The sequence below is a fragment of the Pipra filicauda genome, unplaced genomic scaffold, assembly GCF_003945595.2.
Source record: "Pipra filicauda isolate LSUMZ 115617 unplaced genomic scaffold, ASM394559v2 scaffold4_size7858003_pilon, whole genome shotgun sequence".
Lineage (NCBI taxonomy): Eukaryota > Metazoa > Chordata > Aves > Passeriformes > Pipridae > Pipra > Pipra filicauda.
In genome coordinates, this window is record NW_024104643.1 from 998,215 (window position 1) to 1,015,487 (window position 17,273).

Consider the following 17,273-nt stretch of genomic DNA (forward strand, 5'->3'; position numbering starts at 1 on the left):
AGAAAGGAAAATACATACAGAAGGAAAAATATTTAAACATATTTATTTTTGGCTGTATAGTCTGGGTAAGTCTTTGATAAGTGAAAAATAGAGCTTAGGAATAGCTAAGAAACTATCTTCTACATTGTATGCTTACTAACAATGCAGAAAACAGACTGATCATTCTAAGTTGCACATTTTCTAGTCCAGTGAAAGTAACAAGTAAGAAGAAATGATAAAGTAGAATTGATTTTACTGGAGACAAAAATATCCTGCATTGACCTACAATGTTGATAATTGCTATATACATGTGCAAAATTTTCCAGTTTTCCAGTTATACAAAGTAATTTTTTTTTTCATAAAGGTATTTTATTCACTTGGTTGGATTTTTTTATATTTCTAAAACAGTCTTTGAGAAGTCAGCTTTAAATCTGGCGGCGAGGTTTTCTAATATTAAAAAAAAAATAAAAATTAAATTCCTCAGTTTTGACATTGGCCTCTTCATCCTCACTTATTCCAATAACTAAAAATATCTAGACTATTTTGTGAGATTTAGAAGATGCTGCAAAAATCATTAGATAGTTTGAGATGTATACATTGCCATTAGCAAAACTGCTGAGAACACTTACATAAATCTTCATCTTTGAAAAGACCTGGAGTTATCATGAAACCGAAAATTACATTTCCATATGCTCCGGTTCTAGGCAGAGGAAATATCCTTCTACTGGATACATTAGCCCCAATAATTGTGTCATTTGCTCCAAAACTTGCCAAAATATAGGGTCCTTCACCAAGACCTAAGGGAAGAAAAATCAAATAGAAAAAAAAAATCCTCATTGCATAACATACAAAACTGAAGTCCTAATTTTCCACTTGTTTTCACTTGATAGTGGAAACATGCATAATGCTGTCCTTAACTTTAAGCCTGGTAGGCAGCTAAGCACCACAGAGCTGGTCACTGACTCCACACCCCCAAAGAGAATCAGGAGGGAAGAACTGAAAAAAACTCATGGGTGGAGATAAAGACAGTTTAATTTGGTTTGTTTTTTGTTTTTAATGAAGGAAAGAAAAAGAAACAAAGGAAAACAATTGCAAGAAAAGTGATGTGAAAAACCCAGTTCCTCACCACCACCCAATCAATGCCTAACTGGGCTCTAAGCAACATATGCCCCAGTGTATTGGGTCTGGCTGAGCTGGAGTTCATTTCCCCATAGCAGCCCTCACAGTGCTGTGCTTTGCATTGGTAGCCAGAAGGTTGTTGATAACACACCAGTGTTTTGCCTCCTGCTGAGCACAGCACCAACACTGTAACATTCCTTTCTCAATCGAGAGCAAGATCCTGGGAGGTGACCCAAGTAGGCCAGCTGACCCAAACTGACCAAAAGGATATTCCAGACCATATGATGTCAGCTCAGATATAAAAGCTAAGGCAAGGAGAGGGAAGGAAGGGATTCATTATCTCCCACAGCTGCCTGCTGAGGAACCATTATGTGTGCTGAAGCCCTGCTTCTCGGGAATGGCCAACCATCGCTGCTCATGGGAAGCAGAGAATAAACCCCGCTGTCTTTCACTTCGCTTCACTTTTGCGCACACAAGATTCCACTTTGCTTTTGCTTTAAAGAAACTGCCTTATCCCAACCCATGAGTTGTTTTCCCACCTTACTCTCTCCCCTGTCCGGCTGGGAAGGGGAGTGATAGAGTTGCTGGGCGGGAACCTTGGCATCCAGCCAAGATCAACCCACCACATCCAGAAAACTTCCCTCACAGTTTTTATTGCTGAGCACAACATCATATGTTCTGCAACATCCCTTTCATCAGTTAGGGTCAGCTGTCCCACCTGTGTCACCTCCAACTTCTTGTGCATCCCCAGCCTGCATGAGAAGCAGCATGAGAAGCAGCAAAAGCCTTGATACTGTGTAAGCAGTAACTAAAACACCATTTTCATCATGAATACAAAATATATCATCATATTAACTATACAAAGAAAGTTAGCTCTATCCAAGCCAAAACCAGTACTCCTTCCTACTTTTTCACAGAATTGTAGAATTGTAGAAAAGACCTTTTAAGATCATTAAGTCCAACTGTCAACCTACTCCTACCACGATGTTCACCATTAAACCACGTCCTCAAACATTTTTGAGTAAGGTAAAATTCCCCGCTACAAAGTAATTGTGGAAATTCGGTTATACCTAGGAAAATCTACATGCTACTACTCTACTGGGCCAGACAGGAGGAGAAACAAATCATCTCTATATGATGCTCATTATAGGATGTAAGTTGCTAAAAAAGATAAATTAAAATTCACATTCATATCATTGCATTTAGTCAAGTTTCCCTTTCCTTTCAACATCTTGCTCCCTACAAAACATGTGCGCAGTATCCAAATACTAGAGGGGATGACACAGGAGTTCATTTTATTAAATCAGTACCACTCTCATTCTAAGGTACTGTTCTTTTTAGAGTACAGTAGTTGTGAGACTCACGCATACATCCCAAAACATATCAATTTCAAAATATTGTAGGTCCCCGTTCTGAAATTTACAGTACAAGCATAAGCTAACATCCTCCTAGAGCTTCTCCCTGACTTCAGTGATATGCTATATGGTGGATTAATCCACCCACACATTGAACATTATGAGGTTATTATTTGAGGTATTAGGGATTACTAAGATCATTCAACACAGCTGGGCCACTGACCTTTACTCATTAAAAATAGAAGCAATGTTAAAACTACATACATCAAGTCCAAGAGAAAGCCCATAAATTAATTCAACTGAGTTTTTAAGGCAGGAATATCAAATACTACATACCTTGATTGTAATATTCACAGTCATAAGCTAAAAGAAAAAGAAAAAAGTACATTATTTTTACAAAGTAGCAAGAGAATCCATGCATATTTGCATCCTAAAAAATGTAAAGTTCACTTTCAGCAGCAGAAGTTTCATCTTCCACAAGATATTTCAGCCAAGGATTTTATTTCCTTAGGCTTTTGTTCAATGACATACAGCTGTATTTCAGTAGATGTGCTGGGACAGCAGACCTGAAGCATGAAATATTCTATAGCTAAGAACTCTTCTTGATGCCAATGAAAAGAAGAATGGACTGGATCTCTGCAGCCCTACACGGAGCACTGGATGTACCCCAGATCTGTTACAAAGGTGCCTTTCCAGTAGTCTCTGCACTGGCACACCCTGAGCACAGTCACCCCTCTTCAGTAAGACAGCAGGGTGTATAAGGCTAGCACAGCTAACACACAGACAGCCTGAAAAATGTGAAGTACGTTTATTATCCACCTACTTCTGTCATATTTGTCTAATTGGGCAGCAAAAAGGCCAAAGGCCTCAGAGATGAGCTCTGGTGCATGGCCAGCCCAGATACACACCACAGAGCAAAGGAGATCGCCAGTGGATTGCTGCTCCCTGCTGGCAGCACTTGTGGGCATAAGCTGCAATACTTGTACACAAACACTCGCAGTCCCCACCAAGATTGCAGTTGCATGTATCTGTGTGACAATTTTTGATAAAAGAAGTCACATCAATCTGTAGGGGGATAAAAAAAGGAAGAGAAAAAGAGGTTATTTAAATGCATGAGCTGTTTGAATTTTTGTTGTAGCATTTTCAGCAGGAGTTATACTTCTGGATTGACTGAAAGAATTAAACAAAAAAATAAGGTATTTTCCAAAGTTTGGGCATATTCCTACACAAAAAGTACAGTTTAAATGATCGGCTTATACCTACGTTACATGTCAAAAGAAAATTTCAGCCAGTGACTACCAACAAACTTGTCTGTCCACACACCTGCTGTTCATCAATTTTGGACAGTATATTGAAGATGGATGTTCTGCTTTTTTTTATATGGCAAATACTGCCATCTATAGTCATCCTGTCAGTTTTGCATGAAAAATAACAAAGTAATTAAAGTAATAATTTGTAGAGAGGGTTTTGCCCAGAGAAAGAAAGCTTAAGCACACTGGCGACATTTTGCAAAAAAATACTTCTGCACTTATCAAGATTTTAATATAATTTGCCCCCAAAACTTCATTAGATCAGAAATCCATATCCTCATTCTAAAATACTATCACATTATTTCATGGGTTTACATGATACATTGTTCCTTGAGTTTAAATCATCATTTTTATAATGTTGAGCAATGTTTCCAAAACAGTGTTCTTACTCAACACATGAAATGTTTAAAGCAATGCTTTTCTTCGGTTTAGTCTCTGGTCTAGCTCAGCTGTAAAGCACTCAAATGGCACACGTCAGATTACAGAAATACCATCACAGCAACAAAGCAGCACTTATCTAACACAGAGGCAGCTTCTCAGCTGGCAGCTGCTAGAAGCTGTCAAGGACTCGATCAAGATTGACTTTCTGCCTTCAGTAGAGAGTGATGCCATTTTGCTTTCATTCTTTTTCTTATTTTGAAAACAGGGATACCACTGAGAACACGGAGAACGCACACGAGCATTAGTTCCACTGAAAACAACTGCAGTAGCTATGCAGGAATCACTAAACAGCAGATTGGCTTCAAAGACTTCAACCTGTCTCTCGTGCCTGCAGGACAGCATCTCTCCATGGGTCAGAAATATCCTGCTGTTGTGACAAACTGGGAACCTTAGGTCAAAGTTCTTACTGAGCTTAGGAATCATGAGGAAGACCTTTTTTTCTGCAAGTGTTGAGGCTCCTTAGATTCTGCTGAATTCAGTGCTTAACTGGGCAACTGCAATCCATCAGTTGCTGCCAGCCAGAAATGCAAGATTTTTGTCTCCCTGAAAACTGGGTTTTCCAGCCTGAGTTGAACTCTGAGGCCACGTGTCCCACAGGTAGGAGCTTCCCTCCATGCACAGCAGGATCCTCCATCACCCGCAGAGCAGGAGCAACAGTAATAGTGCTGCTCCAAGCACGTCTGAAACCCACATCTATGTTTTCCATCCTTTCCATGCCCCCAGTGTCAGTCTCTGCTTGGGCTTTTTCCTTGGCGCCCAGTTCTCCACCCCTGTAGCTAGCAGTCCTGCAGATGCCCTTGATAGGAGGTCACTTTACATTACGTTTGCAGGAGCTGTATTTTCACATGCTAATAAATAGGTTTTAAAAACACATGAAAGATGTTTGCTTTACAGGCTGTCCCCTAGAAGATACAAATGTATGTGTGAAAATACTTGACTATGTTTTGCACCTGACATATATTTTTTAACATAATTATGCTAAATTTTTGGCGTAATGTTTTCAAATTTTCATCACAACATGGATAAGATATAGAAAATGAATATTCAAGAGAAAACATCTTTCTTTATGAGTTGTGATAATACAGCTTCTTAAAAACTCTCAAAAGTTCCATTTTTATTTATTACTTGTCACTTCTAAAATACACTCATCACTATGTTCTCAGGCACATGCTCAAAAAATTCTTTACATAGTAACTTAAGTCAACACTAATAAATCTCTTGGGTTAAGCTACTGCAACCTCCTACACAGGCAAATGCCTAACCATGTTGATATCAAACTTCAGTTTTGAAAGTCAGAAGGTTCAGCTGCGACATCTAATATTAAGTATTTAGTGTTAATAGTCCTAAAGAAAATAAGAGACTGAGACAAAATGTTATAGTGGTTCTTGCTTGCCCAGGTATAAAGAAGTGCCTAAATACCTTTGGGAAGCTAAAATCAGAAATAGGGAAAAATGTATAAAGCATGTTTTGCATTGATAAAAGGTGGATTAAAATGGAACAAAAGATTACCACAAAAGCTGTTGTTGTCCCCATCTTGTCTAGACTGACCTAAGGACATTCTTGTAACTCAAGTTCCAGGCTCAGCCAGGTATTGGGAAAACAAGGACACCAAGCCTCAGTTTTGATAAAAAGAAGATGATGAGCTGTCCACTAATTAAAAATATCAATAGCTCTGAAGCTGAAATCTTGATTTCTCACATTTCTTTCTATATTGAACAGGATAATTAACAAAATAACACCATTTGAGATAAGCTGTAGGTACATTACACATATTTAACTTTACATTCTTAACTTTAGAATTCTGCAATATATACAAAAGCCTTAAAAATTTAGCTACTATATAAATAAAAGGTATGAATAAAATCTAAAGAGAACATAACTTTCATTATTCAGTCTACTAACTCACAACTCCCAGTTATCACTATTATGAAATAGGCTCCAGTCTTGAAAGGAATGAGGAGCTCTGCACAAATATAGCCCACCCTCAAAGAGATACTTGCAGGGCTTTGCTCTGTATCCTCCCTGACATTCAGACTGAGGGGAATGGCAAGAAGAAATTAATTACTGTAATTTTATTATTTTCATGACAGAATATCTTGGATATTTAATAAACTTACCACATTGCGACAAGGCGCAAAAACATCACTGTATAAAACTGAGCATTCCTTTTTGGCATAAGGGAACTTGCTCTGATGTACATCACATGGTCTCAGCGTTTCATTTGGGCTCTTGCACTTGAAAACAAGCAAAAACGCCACAAATATTTTATAGTTAGGTGTGTTTATCACAGACTCAGATACACTATAGTATCATATAATTCAATACTTGCATAATTGGAAAACAAAAGTTTAAATACTATCTTCTTCATCGTCCTCTTTCCCTGATTTGTTGTTATAATTGAAAGCGTTTTCACAAAAAAAGAATCTTTGTGTTTTGTTTTGAAGTACTAAAATGTTCCTGCTGTCTGCTCAGTGCATCAAGACAAAATGTTTTCTTTGTGACACATTATAATCATTACCAGAGCAACCAACTGTAACATCACAAACAAATACATGGTCCAAATCCATCCTGGGTGGTTTTGTGCTGACTTTAAATGGAGTCACACTGCGGATGGCTTTAGCCCTGAAAGTTCAAATAAAGAAGCAGCAGTAGGAAGGGAGCAACCCATTAAAAAAAAAGTAGAATCAAAGATCATCATGATAACTCAAAAACGGCTGAGATACAACTCCCTCACTTAAAGTCTCTCTTCAAAAAGAAAAACAAATGAACAGAACAATATAACAAAATGACACTCAGCTCAGAGAATGTGAGTTCATCCATGCTCTCTTGGTGCAGCAGAGAAGCCCAGGAGGGTGTAATGATGAATCCATAGGCATCACTGGAGTGCCCCAAAGCAGCCTTAGCTGCAGTGCAGTTGTCCACCTACACTGCCCTCCTGTGCAGTTGCTCAGACATGACTGCGAGGGGATGGGGTGCCACTCCCAGAAGGGAGAAGCCCTGAAAGCATCCCAGGCTTCACAGCGCTAATGCAAGCATGATTGCCAGTAATAGAACTGGCTTCTAGGCCTCCAGCTATCAAATACTCCTTTACAGTAAAGGATACATCACTACAAAGGCCAAAGGTCCTTTTTGAAAAAATCCCTGAGGCCTACTGCAGGGCCAGATGAAGTATCTGAGCAGAGGCTACCAGAGAGCCCAGGCTGAACTTAGATCCTAAGTGCTCCGGCAGACACTGAGATCAGGAGATTACACAAGATTTAACAAATACATATATATATATATATATATTAATACCCTAGAAGTTAATGTGCTATGCAAACACTACACACTTTTTTAAAGCAGTCACTGAACCGATAAAATGGCAAAGAAAAATTCGCACACTTCATACACATTTGTTTATCTACGACCTTCTAGATGAGCAATATAAATACCAACACTACACACTTGCTTTGCTTGCTCACACAATTTAAACATTTTATGTAGGACAAAACACATTCAAAGGGAGATATGGATGCAGAAAAGTCTCAAAATCATTATTCCAAAGCATTCTTTCATGAGGTAAGAGATATTTGTTCATCTTCCTGCTGTGTCAAGGAGACAATAAATTAAAAACTAGTTCTGACAGACAACCAAAAGGAGTGTTTTATAAATACTGATTTTTCAGGAGGTTCACAAGGTTATAAAACTTTACATCATTTCAGCACAAATGAAAAAAATACCTATTCTTCTGTGTTATAAAACCCAGTTGCATCATCCACTCTCTACAGTCCCCTTTCTTCCCCTCAGAAACCAAGTTTCCATACTGGCTGTGTCTGTTGCTGTTCTGAGCCTTTTCCTCCCATCCCTTCACCACCTCTGGTTTGTCAGTTTATTTTCTGTTCACAACTAAATTAAATCATTTTTTTTCAGTGTTCAGAAAGAAACTTTTTTCTAGACCTTTTTTCCCAGCATTCAGGTTCAATTTACTTTCAGTATCCTGGTGCCTCTAACACCAGAGAAATTACATTTGTTTCTAAAACTGGGATGAATCAAAAATAACAGAAGCAGTGTACCTAACTTTGTAGAAAACTGAAATCCAGACAACTATAATGATTGTCTTAGGGGAAAACATATTCTTCCCTGAAGAGATTTTTTGCTTTCATTTAAATTCAGTATGTGTTTGCTACAACGTAAGACCTTAACACATTTCACATCTACAGACATAAAAATTAAAATATCCTCTTATGCAGTGACCATAAGTTTAGAAAATATCTGTGCATCATTTGCTTATACCGTGCTCATTTATAAATTAAAATTATCATCTTTTTCTCTAATGTTTTACTGGACACGGGACTTACCTGTCCTAATACCCAGCTGTCTCCAAACACCTGTGCATTTCTCACCTCCATGTTGTTTGATGTAGTCAGATCATTTGAAGTATATTTGTCAAAATTTCCACACAAACCTGCCAATTTACCCTGGAAGAGAAGAACAATTTTTTTTTCTTATAACTGACAGTCAATAATTGGTACAATTACACACATGGAATGTAACATTTTTTTAACTGAAAAAGCTGAATGCAACTCTGACTTATACTTTAAAAATATCTGACACTCTACTATTCTTACGGTTCCATATTGCAAATATCTTATTAAGAGAAATCAGTGGATTTCTTCTTGTTTTCCAGAACCTGTTCTTACTGTCTGCCTGTGAAAATGGACTGGAATCTAGTAATAATTCTTCTGAAAGCTTAGTAGTGCACCCAGTGCAAAAGTCAAAAGTTAAGGTGAATTACCTCATGATTGTGAAGTCTGACTAGTTATTGTCATTAAAACTTGCTGCTTCTAATTTTAGCTCACAATAGCAAGAATATTTGTAGTAACAGTTATAAAAGAGACAGTTGCAGATTCCTGGTGTTGGGCATGTGCTGCTGATGGAAAAAAGTATATATACATGCATGCATATATAAATATATAGGAAAATAGAAATTTCTGCACAACAGTAAAAAGCAGAGTTAGATTTCTAAAGTGCTGTGGCTCCTGCTAATAAATTCCTTTTTCTTAAGGTCTGCTGCAGACATTATCTAACTAAACTGCAGCTTCTGGAAGAAACAGTCGCTGGAAACAGAAAGAGCTGGAATTATTTGTGTTCCTGCATGCAACCTGTAGAACTCACCTCCCTGCCAGCTTACTGAAAAACAGGAGATTTTTTTTCTTTTCATTCTGTGTATTTATTGATGATAAATCAGCTTGTAGGTGAAGTAAGTATTTTATGGCTATTTTGACAAAAGCCTGTAATAATTTTGCTTTAATACCACATTAGATGGTCATTATAGCTTTGACTTACACTTTGAAAAATCTGATACTGTACTCTAGCATAGTATGCTTTCTTTTCTTTTACTGAAAGAGCCCCATCTTGATACATGTGTTCATGTTTGAAACAAAACAGAAATGTAATTCTGAAATGCACATATAAGGCTATTCTGCCAGGACCCAAAAACTGAGTTACAGAGACACCAAGATAGATGATGATGTAGGAATGGAAAAGAGAAGAGCAACTGGCAAGAGACGGAGCCTCGTATTCTTCCCTGAATCATGGCTGAACTCTGTCTCAATATACCCATTAGGTTTAAACGTCAGTTTTTGTCAAAATCCTTTCCTGTGTCTTGTCTTCTTAAATTAAACCCAAGATATGACTACATCTCTTCATCTCAGAAGCCTCTATTACATCTCAGGGTGCAGTTCCATCATCAATCTAATCCAATCTGTGCTATAAACCTGCCGTCTTCCCCCTCACTAAATATGGAATTAAGAAAACATGCAGTGAACTGGGTAACTCAAAACTAACTCTTCCTTCCAGCCCCCAAAGTATCTTTGAGTCAGAGCTGAATCCCTGCTTGTCTCCAAGGTTGCAACGTGTGGAGCAACAGAGTAAATGTGCATGTCGGAACCACTGTTTCTCTTCAGAAGCCACGTTCTCCATCTCTTCTTACCTGGGAAATGCTAGCAGCTGAACACCACGATAAACAGCTATATCACTGGGAAAGCTAGTCTTGAAGAAAAGACAATCACAATTATTCAATAAGAGATCACATTAGTGATATAGAGAAGCTACACAAAATCTCAGGTTTTTATTTTGGCTCACCTTCCACTGAGGTCCAACTTTAACATGCATCATAGTCTTCTTATCCCACAGAATTGTAATGTCCTGTTCTGGAAAGTGTATCACAGTATAATATCCAGCCTTCCAAAGCTGATATTTAGATTTGTTTTCCTGTCCCCTTAAGGTCTTCTGACAGAAATGAATATTAATTAAGATCTAATAAAGTAATTCTACCAAGGTATACAGCCAGTTATCTACAAAGTGTATATTGAAGAATACTTGATCTTTAGCATATAGCTGAATCAATATTACTAGAAATGTTTTTTAATACTTTGATATTTTGTCTTTTCAATTTTTCAAGTTTACTTTGATTTTTTACTTTGGTTTCTCTTTCAAAACCAAGTGGAAAGAAACTCATAAATGCCAATATGTTTCAACTCCTTGAGACTTTTGAGCAGTCTTCTTTGTAGGACAGGTAAAACTTGAAAAAAGCAATGAAAAAAAAAGATGTGTCCTGGTACCTGCTGCTTTATTTGGGCCTAGGCACTTGTATTATACTAACTCAGACTGAGAGACGCTTTCCAAAAACACGCTCCTTTAAAGCTGTAAATTTGCAATGCTTATCTTAAAGGGCAACCCAAAAAGGAAAGAAATTAACTAACCTGCTTCTCAGAAGGTTCACTAAAATAAATCTCAGTGTCTCCAACAGTGATGAAAACATTCTTTGAGCAAACGATATCATTGTCAAAGCACTTTTTGTTTTGAGCAATTATAGATATATTTGAGTTATCTGTGCTCTGCAACATTAAGAAGAAATCATGTTATTTGCAGATTCAATTGCATTTCAGTTCTGCAGATTTATTCTAGGCTTATCATCTCAAAAAGACGGATAATTTGGTATTCCCACATTTTTGAAATAAATTTCAGAAAGTTACCAAACAAGGAAATGGATTTTTAAATTCAAAGATGAACCCACAAACAACTCAAACTTTGGAGTTAAACACAAAGAGCCATTATGTTCAGCTGTGACTCCTTTTCCTGAGGACTTCACAAACTCAGAGGATCAGCCTACCTCTAAAATAAGAGTCTAGTTTAGGTTTTTAAAATGTGCTTATACATGGAATTGAATATTTATGGCTCAGTGCGGTTGTCAAAATTGAGACATGCTATAAAAAAAGCTTTATTTTTAAACCAAGGTACATGAGATCAAGCTGTTTTCATATTTTTAAAACCAAGAATCCTACCATCTGTCAGTAGCGGATAGAACAGTTTTTGTACCTCCACCCATCAAAATTCACAAAACCATGAGTCATACTCAATGTTCTTGGAGGGGGCAAAGGTTTCTGCTGATATTTTTGTTTGTGGGGTGTTGGTTTTTTCTACATTTAGAAGATTTGAATACTTCGTCGTCTTTTGATTTACTGGTATTTTAGTACCTAAAATTCAAATCTACTACCTTCCTAACTCCATACCTCTTGGTTCTCCAGCCTGTAAATTAATTTTGAATTCTAGGCACAAAAAAATCACTTTTGTACCTTGGCTTAATATGTCTGTTTATTCACCTACAGCTTCTGTGGTTCTTCTGTCTCCTGCACCTTGGTGCAGGAAAAATGTATTTTCAGAGTTGATAACACTACCACAAACAAAACCAAGGTTAACTTACTATTTCTTATTTTAATTTGCTTTCCAGTTCATTTCTGTACCAATCCTTGCAATTCAACAAGCAGCTGTAACTATAGAAACTACTTGAGAGAGTTAACTTCATAACATTAATATGAGCCAATAACAGTGCTTCTGATTCTGGTTTAATTTTTAATGGAATTCAGTCCTACAGTCATCACAAACCTGAGACAGATATGAAATAAAAATAAAAGATAAGACAGATATGCAATAAAAAAGCTATATATCTCACCCACCGAGTCATCTAGTCTTATATGGGACACTTGGGTAGTGCTGGGAACAAAGATGTTTAAACTCCTCTTCTTACTCCCATGGTCCTTTAGACACTCTCCGAGACTATGATTTGATGAAACTAATTGCAGGTGCTAAAAGCCATGGTGGGCAAGATGGGAGTTTCCCCGGTTCTGGGAACTCCTCTTGGCTCCCAGCATTCCTCTTGGAGAGCTCCTCTTGGCCATAATGGGAGGATCCCTTGCCTTGGTTTGTGCCCACAGCATTTCTCCCCAGAGCTTTGCTCCCTCCTGTGGTCAGTGTACTCCTGAAAGGTGCTGGCTGTTTACTCCTAACCACTCCTTGCATTTGCACCCTTATTTTTTCCTTTTTCATCAGAACTCAAGAATTAAAAAAAAAAACAACTCAGCAAATTTTCCTCACCGGTGAGGAGCACTGCATACAGAAAATACAGGTGCTATAGGAAGCAGTTTGTATGTTTTTTTCTTAATAAAGGTCATAGTGACCAAGCTCTCCGAAAAACACTAAAATAAAACCAAACCCAACCCCAGATGACAGAAAGTGTAGAGGTATTTTTTTGCCACACAGAGGAGGTGTTACAGTTTTGCTGTCCCTAGTCTAGCATGGCCCACAAGCCAGAGGTTGCTGCTACTTTGCATAGAAAACACTCTACAGCAGGCATGAGCTAATGCAATGAACACAAGGTGTGGAAGACTGCCTTGCAAGTTCCGTGTTACTCTAATGCCAGGGCTTAAGAAACAGATGGTATTTGTCAGCAGTTAGCTTGGAAGACAATAGTTACAGTGAGTAGAGTTAGTCACTAACTGCTTAGTGGTAAGGGGGTGTAGGAAATCAGCTTCTCCATGATTTAGCAGGGGAATTCAGTTTAAAAGTATTGAAAGCTTCAAGGTAAAGAAAAGTTCATCTATTCCATTCTATTGTAAAGTTGTTTTAGGTTGCAGTCAGAATAAAATTGGTCACAACCTTATTGGGAAATACACTGTGTTTTAATTAAGCCAGGCTCGCTGCTTGAGTCAGTACAACAATTATTCCCCTCCAAGTCAGGTAACAGCCCAGAGCATTTTTGGATTTATTGGAGGTGATGTTGTAAATTAAAAAGGAGACAATTTCATTAGTTTTGTAGATAGGATACAAGCTGATACATTTTGTATCTGGCCAAATGAAAAGTGAACAAGGAAGCTGCCTCCCCACCAGGACTCGGTACAGAGAAGGACTTCGCTTGCAGTCTCTGGGTCTTAGACTCTTTGATGTCTAAGACATTGTGGGCTCTTTTCATTGCAGAATTAATTCCTCTTCAGTTAACCTAATATCAGCAAAAGGGGACACTCTGAGTTAATAGGGAACATTGTCTTCACTGTAAGAAAAGACATGGAGGCCTTGATTTTAAATAAGGATAGTTAAATCAGGCTAATTATCCCACAGTAAAAATACACCTTTTTTGGCAATGAAGACAAGTCCTTGAAGCAGGAGCGAGTAGCTGTATTAGCTATGCTAATTGAAGCTGCTGCCTGTGCCTGACAGTCCAGGCCAATCCCTTCAGCTGAACAGCATCAACATACTCAAGTCAGAAGTTTTTGTGTATGGTTGGGATTTGAGCCAAGGGCAAAGCTGAGTTATATTTCAAGTTAACTCTGCAATAGAGAGAAGCCCGGAGCCAGGAAGTGTTTTGCTGACCAAAGCCAGAACAAGGAGTCCTAAAGACATGTGAAGTGCTTCCTTACTTGTAGGACTGCATGATGGTGTTAAATTACTAGAAATGATGCAGGATGGAAATGCAGAGAGACAGTGGTGGTGGTTCAGTATAAATAAGCCAGACATTTAAGAAAAAAGGGCTGCGCATTAAATCCTAAGTAATCTATGCTTTCTCTTTTTCTAATTAAACGTTAGACCTAAACCCAAACACAAAAAACATCATTATGGATTACAGATCCCTTACGGCTCAAAGCTTTCACAAAAATATTTGCTCTACATACATGCTCTTGCCATTACTTCCATCACAGTCTTCAAGTTATTCTATAACTGCTGCACATGCAGCCTCCTCTTTCAACAAATCAAAAACAAAGTGCAATTGAAATTGAGTACTTAACTACTGCCAATGCAAAAGAAAGGACTATTAGATAAAGTGAGGATCATCTTTTAATGTTTATATAAGACAGTGAAGTCTTAGGCAAATCTCAAGAGTTCTTAGGGAATGTAATAGTATAAATTATAATGATCAAGTTCCATCTCTCCAATCTGCACTGAATCCAGACAGATATGAAAACAAGCGTTTGTCACTACCACTAGAAGAAATGTCTGAGTAGACATTTCTAGGAGCAGGTCTAATGAATAACAAGGTGGGGGGTTCTGTTGGTTTTGGGGTTTTTTTCTGCACAGCCTTTTTCCAAGGCAGAGTCACTCTTTACCTTTTTAGGTAAAATGCACCCAACAGGGGATGTACTACAGTTCATCATGTGAAACCTACTTACGCTGACAGAAACTAGAAATAAAATGGTTTTCCCACTGCAAGAGTATCTTCCCACGTAAATTACCATATCCAGGCTGTTCCAACTTAATGTCAGTTTCTTTGTGATAACATGGAGTTGCCAAGCAACAGAAAAGACAGAGTCACAGCTCTGGGCAGTCAGTCAAAAGCTCATTGTCAGTCCCACTTCTCAGGACATTCTTTTTCCAGACTTTGCTGCACTTTTTTTCCATATTTCTTCCTAGTCAAAAAAGCAAAGCACTGCTTTCCTTTTTCCTCTCTCTTTCTTTTTTTTATTTTCTTTTTTTTTTTTTTTGGCAGTGCTTGGGAATGCTAGAGTTTATTTTTGTTATGAACCTTCTATTTCAATGTCCTGTTAGAAATTTTCTATCCCTTTTAACCAATAACAGTACTGTACAGTGTGCTTACATAGTCAAAATGCAGCCTGGGAGAGGACAATTTAAAAGTGGCTGTATTTATTTCTTTGAAAGGTTCATTAAAATCTCTAACTGTTCAGCGTAAAGACTCATTCCATTCTTAATACCCCGATTTACCCATTGTTTTTGGTTTGTTCCCTACAGTATACTAACTTGCAAACTAGATTGGACATAAAGGCATCTAAGGACATACTGGACATAGATTAGTCCTATCTTCCTTTTGTTTTAATGACACTTTAGATGTTTTCTAGCCACACAAACAAGTGCGAAAAGCTCTAAAAATACAGAAAAAATATACAGTAATTTAAAAAGTAGAATTTTCTTTCTCCTTTGTACATATTTCAGAGAGATACCCTTAGCTCTGTTCAGACCTCACATTTCAGGAGATTTTATGGAAACTCAGAATTACTTTGGCTGTTGTTTACTGGGCTCTGAATTTCTTCTGAAGGAACTTAACAATTGAAACTATTACCTCTAGTAAGATTGATCCTAGGAGAAGTAAAACATCTTAGCCCAGATTTAGTGAGCACTTAGGCATAAATGTTTAATTGGTTTTGGAGAGCAGGAAAATGCCTTGGTACCTGACATGTACTTGCTGTTAGTTTCTTGTGCCATTATACTGGGGACTTGATTGCCAGATAATCAGTAAAAACACATTAATTATGCAAAAGTTATTTTAATTTACACCAAGAAGCATCTCTCATTGAAAGACTTCTTTTGTTTTCCTGCTGCACAAATTTCTCCTGTACCTTTTCAAAATTATATATATACATTCCATGTAATTTTATTTCATCCCTGCTTTTGCATTCTGCACAAATTTGTATCATCAAATGTTCTTTCCCATAGCTATTAAAGCAATGGAGCAATATTACTTGGAGTCAACAGATGGCACTGATACACATTGTCTCAGTTTGGGAAGAAATCCACATGAAAGTTGGGAAAAAATACTACAGGAAAGATAGTAGGTGATCCTCTTACAGGAGAGAGAAAAGAGAGAAAAGGAATAGTAATAATACTTTTTTTTCCCACTGATGTTATGCATTTCTATACAAGTATTAAAAAAAGAAAAAAACACATTTAGGACCCAAAAACCTAACGACTAAATTGCTTATGCACATGCACATAAATTTTCTTTTCCTCTGCATCTACACGACTGCAGATTATTTTCACCTAAAATAGGGCGAGGAAGCTTGCAATACACTTGTAAGACATGACACATTTTTAGCTTTTTAGCACAGTTGAGTAGAAATGGAGGAGTGCAACATGATTGAGTAGATTCACTGATGAAATGTCAAGGGGAGTGAGATTATTCCAGTTACTGACTCATCCTCAAACAACTTCCAGATGTTTGCTAATGCATCCATGACAACTCTTTCCTATTTCTTTAAAAGCGACTTCTGAAAAGGATACATCTCCAGCAGAATAAACTGTCAAAAACTCTAGAAAGCTGTATTACAAGCATGTATACACACATATATGTATGTATACAAGCAATAGGAAAAATATAGTATTATATAATATTTTCTTTATTATACATAGGTGGTTTTGTAGAAGATTTTATTGCAATATAGACTTGTTGGATGTTCTGAGGTTTTGTCAACAATGAAATCCAAATAATTTTTTTAAATCCACGGCTAATAATGAAAATAGATGACAGCAAATATTTTATTTTATCTACTTAAAATAGAACCTTGTTCTAACTCAATGTTTCTTAATTTCGAAAAAGTTGATTAATCAGATAGAGATCACTGGAAAGGTTTTGTTTTTCTTTTTTTTTTATTTTAAGAGAACCATACTAAAAGTTTTGAGAAAAGGTCATTTAAAGCAAATTTCCTTTTGTTTCATTTACCTATCTTTGCCAGCTTGTGTATCAGATTTGGCTTTTGCACAGGTCACATTACTTCAATTCCTGTCTAATTAAAAGTGAGACCGTCTGCAGATTAAAGATTTGGGAACATTTGAATATTTGTTTCCAAGTGACACATTATGTAACATGAGCTATTCTGAATTACAAATCAGCAGCACAGTTGGTGGTGTTAGTTTTAATATCTAAACATGTATTTTTATGGAACCTGTTAGTGTTGTTTTACTAATAAGTGCAAGACAAATGTCAATATTTTATCATTGTTGGTTGTAAAGATAAAGTACAACATAA

General features: G+C 37.2%; 1 protein-coding gene across 1 annotated transcript in view; it reads right to left on the bottom strand.

Moving 5' to 3' along the window:
• OTOGL (otogelin like) overlaps positions 1-17,273 on the bottom strand; it is a 90,755-nt gene that overhangs the window by 31,631 nt on the left and 41,851 nt on the right. Inside the window, exons 26-32 of the mRNA XM_039386728.1 lie at positions 10,948-11,082; positions 10,328-10,474; positions 8,542-8,661; positions 6,322-6,438; positions 3,362-3,518; positions 2,790-2,816; positions 609-776 (exon numbers count right to left, since the gene is read on the bottom strand). Of these exons, the coding sequence (XP_039242662.1) occupies positions 609-776; positions 2,790-2,816; positions 3,362-3,518; positions 6,322-6,438; positions 8,542-8,661; positions 10,328-10,474; positions 10,948-11,082 (871 nt within the window). The remainder of the gene's footprint in view (positions 1-608; positions 777-2,789; positions 2,817-3,361; positions 3,519-6,321; positions 6,439-8,541; positions 8,662-10,327; positions 10,475-10,947; positions 11,083-17,273) is intronic.